Source organism: Sinocyclocheilus rhinocerous, unplaced genomic scaffold (assembly GCF_001515625.1).
Source record: "Sinocyclocheilus rhinocerous isolate Xijiao unplaced genomic scaffold, SAMN03320098_v1.1 scaffold4310, whole genome shotgun sequence".
NCBI classification, from domain to species: domain Eukaryota; kingdom Metazoa; phylum Chordata; class Actinopteri; order Cypriniformes; family Cyprinidae; genus Sinocyclocheilus; species Sinocyclocheilus rhinocerous.
This window is the reverse complement of record NW_015646173.1, coordinates 147,710-157,251: the sequence shown is the minus strand read 5'-3', so window position 1 is coordinate 157,251 and position 9,542 is coordinate 147,710. Positions and strand designations below refer to the sequence as shown.

At 31.8% G+C, this 9,542-nt stretch overlaps 1 protein-coding gene across 1 annotated transcript in view; it reads left to right on the top strand.

The window, feature by feature from the left end:
* The window catches only part of LOC107707116 (pleckstrin homology domain-containing family G member 4B), an 83,640-nt gene extending 76,166 nt beyond the window's left edge, over positions 1-7,474 (top strand). Inside the window, exons 23-26 of the mRNA XM_016511018.1 lie at positions 2,376-2,591; positions 3,025-3,176; positions 4,554-4,613; positions 7,060-7,474. Coding sequence (XP_016366504.1) covers positions 2,376-2,591; positions 3,025-3,176; positions 4,554-4,595 — 410 coding nt within the window. The 3' untranslated portion in view covers positions 4,596-4,613; positions 7,060-7,474. The remainder of the gene's footprint in view (positions 1-2,375; positions 2,592-3,024; positions 3,177-4,553; positions 4,614-7,059) is intronic.
* The last annotated feature ends 2,068 nt before the right edge of the window (positions 7,475-9,542 follow it).

Below are 9,542 nucleotides of genomic sequence, written 5' to 3'. Positions count from 1 at the left end.
ATCCAAAGATCAGCATTTATCTGAAATAAAAAGCTTTTATAACATTATACACTATTCTATTCAAAAGCTTGGAGTCAGTATAATTTTTTATTTTTTATTTTTTTGGGAGGGGTGAAGAAATTATAGAAATTAATACTTTTAGCAAGGATGCTTTAAATGTATCAAAAATGATGATAAATACATTTATAATGTTACAAAATATTTCTATTTCAGATAAATGCTGTTCTTCTGAACTTTCTATTCATCAAAGAAACCTGACAAATTTCCACTCAGCTGTTTTCAACATAATAATAAAAAAAATGCCAGGGCCGATTTTTTGTCCCAGTCCAGCCCTGGCTCAAGGCCTTCTTCAGTGTGTTAAACAATAATATTAATATAATATTATACTAATATAACAATAATTGTATTTCAACTTAAGCATTTTTTCCTGTAGTTTTTATATTTTAATTAGTGCCGTCAATTGATTTAAAAAACGTTAACTAATTAATCGCACATATTTCCTGAATTTAATCGTGATTAATCCCACCTAACATTAAAGTTTTTAAATATACTTTAATAGTGCAATAATTTAACATTAAATCTTCGAATTAATGTACAAACAACATAAAGACAGTATATTTTAATTGTTAAACGGCATCTTTTGTTTTTAACACTGAAGGCCAGTATCACTGATACCAATATTACTGATGTCTCTATAAAATAGTTTTTCCCATAATATTTAACCATTGACTACAGCCATTCAACATTACAGTATAACTGAGAGCTATCAATTTTAACATTTATTAGACTTTAAAAAATAACAACTTCTAATTTAAGAGAACTTAAAACAATCTTCACATAAACCCATTATAATAAATATCATATTTACCTGTGCCCTTCAGCAGAAATATACAGAAGTTGAAATTGAAGTTATCAAACACTAAATTCTAAATTAAATAATATAGATGAATCCTTAAAGCTATAAAAGTTATTGATGTCCTCTTTTTTCTTTTTTCCTTTGATGAACAGACATCACAGCAGCTGGTTATTAGATTGTTTTGGCTGCTGTTACTTTAAGAGCTGTCGCTGTTGAACGTGTCTCGGATCTGACATGCATCGTATTTTCTCTCAACTCTCTTTACCTTTTCTGACCCACTTCAGGTCTTACAGTTTTTTACGATTGCTTACACACTAAAATTAAACTTTTCCAACAATTAGCAAAACCTTACACTCATGGAGCAAAACACACTTGCTAAAAGTGTTTTAAGTTAGCAACAGCGGTGTGTAACTGGTTCAAAAAGATTAAAGTCATATGAAATGTGTGTGTTTCGTATGGTAACAAAATATTGTTTTTATAAAGTTGTGTATAGTTTTGACAAAAGTGTTCCATTTTGCAAATGATCTGAAGTGTTGTGCTACTTTGGTGTAGGGTTGTGTTAATTGTGTGTAGTGTTTTGACAAACCGGGCCCTGTTTTCAAAATTGTGCTTAAGCAATCGTAAAAAACTGTAAAGTCTCTACTAATGAACTGACGAGTTGAGTCAGGTGTGTTAGATGAGGGAGACAGTGCTGCGGTACTACAGGACCGTTTTAAAAACCATTTCAGAGACATGTTCTTAAATCTGACTCATATAAAATATATTACATGCATGCACAGTTTAAAGGCAGCTTTAATCACCTTTTTGGTAACTTCATGAGTTAACTGACCACGACATTGCATGCACGTAGTTTATTTCATGCTTTGATATGCTCGTAAAGACGATCTGTGACTAAATAAATGAACTTCTTGACAAGAAAACAGCAGTTGTGAGAGGGGTGGCCAACCCTAGCTCCGCTCCTGCGTTAATTGCGTAAAATATTTTTAACACGTTAAACTGAAAAAAAATAATCACCTGTGTTAACGTGCTAATTTTGAAAGCACTAATTTTAATTCCTCTTTATTTCTATTTATTTATGTATTTATTTAATGTATTATTTTCCCTGGGAATCGAACCCACGACCTTGGTGTTACTAGCACCATGCTCTACTGATTGATCTAGAACATTTTTATCAATTTTTGTATTGATTTATTCAGTTATTTATTAACTTATTTATTTATTGTAATTAGCATTAAATTTAACTTGAGTTCAGTGTTTTTTAAGGCACTGTTCCTAACTACGTACTAAACAAAAGAATATTATATTTCCAACATGTTTTGCTTTTTATTTTAAAAAAATGTTGTCAAGGAGCTTAATTTCAGTCAATGAGAATGTTAATTCTCTTAACAGTTTTAGTTATATACAATACCAGCACTGGAACCTTCTACAGTGAATCATATGTGTCTTGTTTATGTGGAGCTGCAGCATTTGACGTGTGATGCACATGGAGTGTGATTTTGTCCGTCTTTGGTCTCTGCAGAGTCACGGATGCGGGCGTCAGTAGCGGTGTCCTCGTTCGATCACTCCACGCCATTTAAGAGACCGCACTCCACCATCTCCAACAGCAGCTCGTCCTCGTCCAGCAGCCAGTCCTCGTCCTCTCTGCTGAGCTCTCTGAACCTGCACCTCCATCCGTCCCTGAGCCACTGGCCCTACGACTGCATCGAGGAGGACGAGCTCGAGCACGACTCCACGAGTGAGTGACACTGAAGACTGGAGGAATGATGCTGAAACTTCAGCTTTGATCACAGCAATCAATTACAGTTGAACAGACATTCACCTTCTCTTACTATTAGACAAGATTCTGTCCAGTTCCTCTTCCTGTTCCGTCTCAAAACAATACAATATTTCTGATCGTTTTATTATTAATTGTTCTTGCTGTGACGTTTCATTAGCCATCATATGGTGTTTTATACTCAACAAGGCTGCATATATTTAATCGAAAATACAGAAAACTGTGCTGCACTATACTGTTTTGTATTTCAAAATTCACTTTTGATCAATTTAATGCATCCTTGCTGAATAAAAGTTTTATTCTGAATAAATTCTATATAAATAATGAATGTTTCTGTAATAGTTGTGTATAGCTGAGAAGGGCTATATGTAAGTGTTGTGTTGTGCGTCTGCAGTGAGTGTCCAGCATCATCCTGTGTTAGTGATGGAGAGCTACACCTGTGACGGAGGCTCGTATCTGTCCCCGTCTCCACCCGAAGTCACGTCCTCCATCCTCTACCACGAAGAGCAGGAGCTGCAGAGTCAGAGCAGCACGTTCATCACAGCGGTGAGAGAGCAAACCCACACGCTCATGCATAACCATTACTAAAATGATGGGGAAAAAAACATTAGGCCTTAATTGAAGATTTATATATTTTAATTTGCATGTAACATTTCCATTCATTTGGATCACACTGTTTTTAACAAATGTGACATTGGACCACGAAAACATTATAAGGTTTAATTTTTTGAAATTGAGATTTACATATCATATAAAAGCCAAATAAATCATCTTTCCATTGATGTATGGTTTGTTAGGATAGGACAATATTTGGCTGAGATGCAACTATTTGAAAATCTGGAATCTGAGGGTGCAAAAAAATCTAAATATTGAGAAAATCATCTTTAAAGTTGTCCAAATGAAGTTCTTAGCAATGCATATTACTAATCAAAAATTACGTTTTTATATATTTACGGTAGGAGATTTACAAAATATCTTCATAGAACATGATCTTTACTTAATATCCTAATGATTTTTGGCATAAAAGAAAAATCAATAATTTTGACCCATACAATGTATTTTTGGTTATTGCTACAAATATACCCCAGCGACTTAAGACTGGTTTTGTGCTCCAGGGGCACATATAATAAACTTAATCTGATGCATATTTGTCAGTCTTACAGAAATGAAACTGGTCAGATTTCTCTAATATAGTAATAATAAACTGAATGTGTTTTATTTGTACAGTAACCAAGTTTATGTATTTATCATCAGTAAATCAAATTTGTTTAAATCTCAAACATTTTCACTAATTGAATATCACTTGTTCCACAGCTAGACATGTTTTAACCATGTTCATACTGAATGAATGAATAGGGAAATAAATAAATGAATAAATAATAGGGAAATAAATGACTTGCTAAAACAAATACAATTATTATTCAATTTAGTCCTGCATTTTTGTATTACCTTTTCCCCCTTTATTTGTTATTTTCTTTATTTCTCTTTAACCACATTTTTTATTCTTTCATTTCATTTTATTCTATTATGTTGTTTATTATTCAGGGTTTAAACAAATAATTGAAATTAAAAAAAATGGAAATAATGTAACCAAAATCAAATGGAAGAGTTAATAATAAACTATGCCATGATTTTTATTTTATTCATGCATTTATGAATTTTTTTTTTTTTTTTTTTCTGTATGACTGACAAATATGCATCACATTGAAATGTATTTGTTTTTGTTAAAACTGTGTAATCCAATGGCATGGAAATTTTAAATGCAATTCAAATACATCAATTTTAAATGAAGACCTAAATATTTTTTACGTTTACTGGTGCCAAGCATCACTATTTCAGACATGTAACTGACGTGTTCTGCAGCTGTTCTTCCTCTCGTCGTTTTTCTAACAGTAGTTTCGTCTGACGTGTTTGTTTTACCAGAGCAAGACTTCAGGTCTGTTAGGCCTCTCGACTCTGGTCTGAATCAAACGCTTCAGATCAGTAAGTAACCGTGTGCTTCCTGATGACGCTCTCAGAGAAACCCTTTGTGTTGAGCTGCATGTGTGTGTTGGGCTTCAAGGGTCCTCCTGGTGCTTCAAGCAGTGTTCTGGGTTATTTTGAGCTTAATGAGACAGTAACGTCATCCTCAGTGAGTCTGAACGTGCTGAAACACATTTACAGTAATGCATTTACAGTGGAAATCTACATGCATTTACATGCACTTCATGTTTTTAGTAAAGCACTTTTAAGTTGCTTTAGTTTATCAATAAAAATGTCTGTTGCTTTAGCTGCAATATCATCCTTTTGAGGCTGAAGCAATGGTTTTGCATTACTGTCTCTCACTGAGGAACGAGTTGACGGCATTGTCATGTATCACATGTGCGATGCATGCACTTTATGTTGAAAATAACCGTGCGATGCACATGCACTACAATGCATGTTGAAGATCCTGTGTGTCGAGTCTTATTTGTGTCGAGACGTTTTGTGCATCTAAAGCAAGAAGGCTTTTTGAGAAAAATGAGTTGCATAAATGCTGTGAAATCATGCAGCGAGCATCGCTCACGCAGACGAATGAGCCGGGCGGTTCCCTGCAAAGATGCGTTCACACTGACAGCGATTCACAGCATTTTCAGTGACCGCTGACTATGTGAGAGCGACTTTTGACAATACATCAGTATCGTCAGACTTTACTGTACAGTGGGAAACTGTAAACATTGAGCAGAAACTACGGCTGCACAATATTGTAAAAAAAAGAAACTGGCATTGTGATATGCAGAAAAACTGGATTTTTTTTGTTTTTCTGCAATATTGGCGATATGAAAAAATACAGGAATTTTTTTTCTCTAATATTGATATGACAACATACAGGATTTTTTTTTTTTTGCAATATTTGCAATATTAAAAAATACAGGAATTTTTGTTTTTCTGCAGTATTTGCGATATGAAATATACATGACTCTTTTTTTGCAATATTTGTCATATGAAAAAATACATAATTTTTTTCTGTAATATTGATGATATGACAACATAAAGGATTTTTTTTGCAACATTTGCAATATGAAAAAATACAGGAAATATTTTTCTGCAGTATTTGCATCATGAAAAAAAATCATTTTTTTTATTGTGAATTTTGTTTTTGTTTTTGTAATATTGATTAAATGAAAAAATACAGGAAATGTTGTATTTCTTTCTATTTGTGATATGAAAAAATATTTTTTAAAAAAAGGTAATTGTGCAGTTTTGTTTTTCTGTAATATTGACAATGTGAAAAAATACAGGAAATGTTGTTTTTCGACAGTTTGCGATATGAAAAAATATTTTTTTTAAAATTTGAATTGCGAATTTTCGTTTTTCTGTAATATTGATGATATGAAAAATGCAGCATTTTTTGTTTTTGTTTTCAGGAAATATTTTTCTGCAGTATTTGCATCATGAAAAAAAATCATTTTTTTTATTGTGAATTTTGTTTTTGTTTTTGTAATATTGATTAAATGAAAAAATACAGGAAATGTTGTATTTCTTTCTATTTGTGATATGAAAAAATATTTTTTAAAAAAAGGTAATTGTGCAGTTTTGTTTTTCTGTAATATTGACAATGTGAAAAAATACAGGAAATGTTGTTTTTCGACAGTTTGCGATATGAAAAAATATTTTAAAAAAATTTGAATTGCGAATTTTCGTTTTTCTGTAATATTGATGATATGAAAAATGCAGCATTTTTTGTTTTTGTTTTTTCAATATTTGCAATATGAAAAAAATACAGCAAATGTTGTTTTTCTGCAATATTTGCGATCTGAAAAAATACAAATATTTTGACCAGATGATTTAAATATCTATATTTGGAAGAATGAATAATTCTAGAATGAGTGAGGCTAATTTGTTTGTAAGTGCATCTGCATAGTCTATAAAAATAACTTTAAGAAGCTAAAAATTACTTTTTTATTGCGAAGAGTTTTGTTTGACTATAAAACTACATATTTTTATTATGATTATTATTAAATACAAATATTAAACAAACTAAAAAGAAAATGAAAAGATACAAAGAGTTTTAAAATATACCAAAAACAATATACCAAAGTGTTGAAAGAAAATCAAATCTCTTTGTAATTATTATTAAATAAAAATCTTACAATTACAAATTAAGGTACCCATTGCAATAATGCAGGAGGATTTAATAAAAAATAATACAGTTGTACAATGGATAATGCATGCATGTGGGCAAATCTAGTTGTCTAATAAATCTAGAATTAAATATTTCAAATATTATTGGCTCTTTTGTAAGTTGCTAAATGCATAAATGTAAATGAACACGATTTGGCTGTTGCATATATATATATATACACACACACACATGATCGCTGTCAGTGTAAACGGCTCTTAATAAACATCAAACAGTATCAACAGCACATCAGCTGCGTCACAAAACTTCTCTTCTTTTTCATTGCAGCTGTGAATCCTTTGAGACGGAGCGACGGACAGCAGTGTTCGGACAGACAGAGATCAAATGCACTGAGACATTTCATCATATCATCATTTCATAGACTGATAATCGTCCAGAGCCGCACTGATGAATATGAAAATATGAATTCTGACTGCAGTGCTGGTACGTTACAGGACCCAGATCACGGATCTACATTAATTCAGCTGTTTTATTTTGACTCCTTTCATTCTGAGACTGCAGATTCTTCACCTCTCGACGTCTGACTCAGTATTTCTGATTGTACAAATAGTTGAACAAACTGAGTTCTGATGCTACTACAGGATTGCATTGTTAATAAAGATTGAGTCCGACATTTTACCATGAAAATAAAAATAAAACAACAGTAATTAAAATCAAATTGAATTTTGTAATTTATTAAAAACTCAAGTGCACAAGTAACATAAAGAAATAAGCCCTTTTGAATTACATTAATTCAGTATATAAATGTGAAAATATGTACAGAGGAATAATATCCAGCTTTACAGCTAATAAAACAAAATAATAAATAAAGCTGTCACCATTTTAAATCATTGTTTTGGTTCATTCATTTCATATAAAAAAAATAAAGATAAAGAAAAATGTACACACACACTGACAGAGAGACACACACACACACACTCTCACACAAACACAGACAGAGACACACTCAAACACACACTCACACACACGCACAGACAGAGACACTCACACACACACAGACAGAGACACACACTCAAACCCACACACACACACACAGACAGAGACACACACTCACACACACACACACACACACACAGACAGAGACACACACACACACACACACACACACACACACACACACACGCTTCATCTTCAGCTGACAACAATCTTTACATCAGACGAGACCTGCTTTGAAAACTTGAATCAATAATTTCATTTTAATCCTACAGGATCAACTTCATGAAGTCTGTAAAGCACATATTCAGGTTATATTTTACCTCACAATCAAAAGAAAGAAACATTAAATTATATTTTGCAGAAATGTCTTTTTTTTGTATACATTATAAGTCTTCATGACATTTTTAAGCAGATTTTCCCCACAAATTCTCACTGTAATGCAATGAAGATATAATACTTCAATTTTATTAATACATTATTTAAAAGTATATTTTTAGGTTTATTTATGCATTTTAATACAATTTATTGAATTGCCTATAATTTATGCTTATTTCACTGAAAACAACCCATTGTATTACAGAAATTTTAATATGCTTAACTGTCATAAAATAGCATCACAATGCAACGAATATTAATTGTCCTTCAGATAGGCTTGATATTCTTCATGCAAAATGTATTTTATAAAATAATTTATAATAATTTTAATAATTTTTTATATTATAAAATAAAAAATTAAAATAAATAAATTATAATGAAATACATTATAATACTTTGTTACAAAATAAAATAGTATATATATATATAATTTTTCCTCCACTTTTGATTTTGACCTGCTTGTGTTTTTCTGAGATTCACACAGTTTGTATTTGGTATCTTTCAATAATTAAAAATGTTGACATATACGTATCTATTACTGTCCCATTTGAAAACATGTTTTATGCATTTAATAAAACTCGATGCAAGAGTAAATGTGAAGGACAAATGTTCATAACTGCAGGAATTCTTGATTATTATTATTCTACCTTGTTCTGGATGGTATCTCCACCTGGATGAAGATCAACAATCAGGAGAATCGTTCCGATCCCAGACACAAGCAGACACCCGATGTTAACGATGAAACAAGTCTGGAACATAAACCAGAACGACCGCTCGTACTTTCCAGAAGCTGAATTAATATTATTCAGACACACACACACTAACCTGTAGAAGCTCAGGGTGTTTGTACAGAAGATTCGACAAGATTCCAGCGAAGACAAACTGGAAGACAAACAGCAACCCCTTCAGACTGTCACATCAAATGATCCCCATTATTAATAAATATAGCGATTATTTTCAGTGTTGGGGAACGTTACTTTTAAAAGTAATGCATTACAATATTGCGTTACTTCCTTAAAAAAGTAACTAATTACGATACTTAGTTACTTTTATGGAAATTAATGTGATACGTTACTTTTGCGTTACTTTTTAAATCTGGGCGGGGCTTGCTTGTTTGCTTTTAATATAAAAAGTTATATTTTTGGCAAATATAAAAGCCTTTTCACACCAAAAGCCTCAGGCTGAAGAAAATGTAAACAAGCCCTTTCACACCAAAAGCCTCAGGCTGAAGAAAATGTAAATTCACGTCTGTACAGCAGAATGCAGAAGAAGAAAGTTCAACACTCCACAGCAATAAAACATTAATTGAGCTTTCAATCAATAAATGGGAAGCAAAGTATAACTGGTGTTACTTATTTGAAAAAGTAACTCAGATATTTTCTTGTAAATGAAAAAGTAATGTGTTACTTTACTAGTTACTTGAAAAAAGTAATCTGATT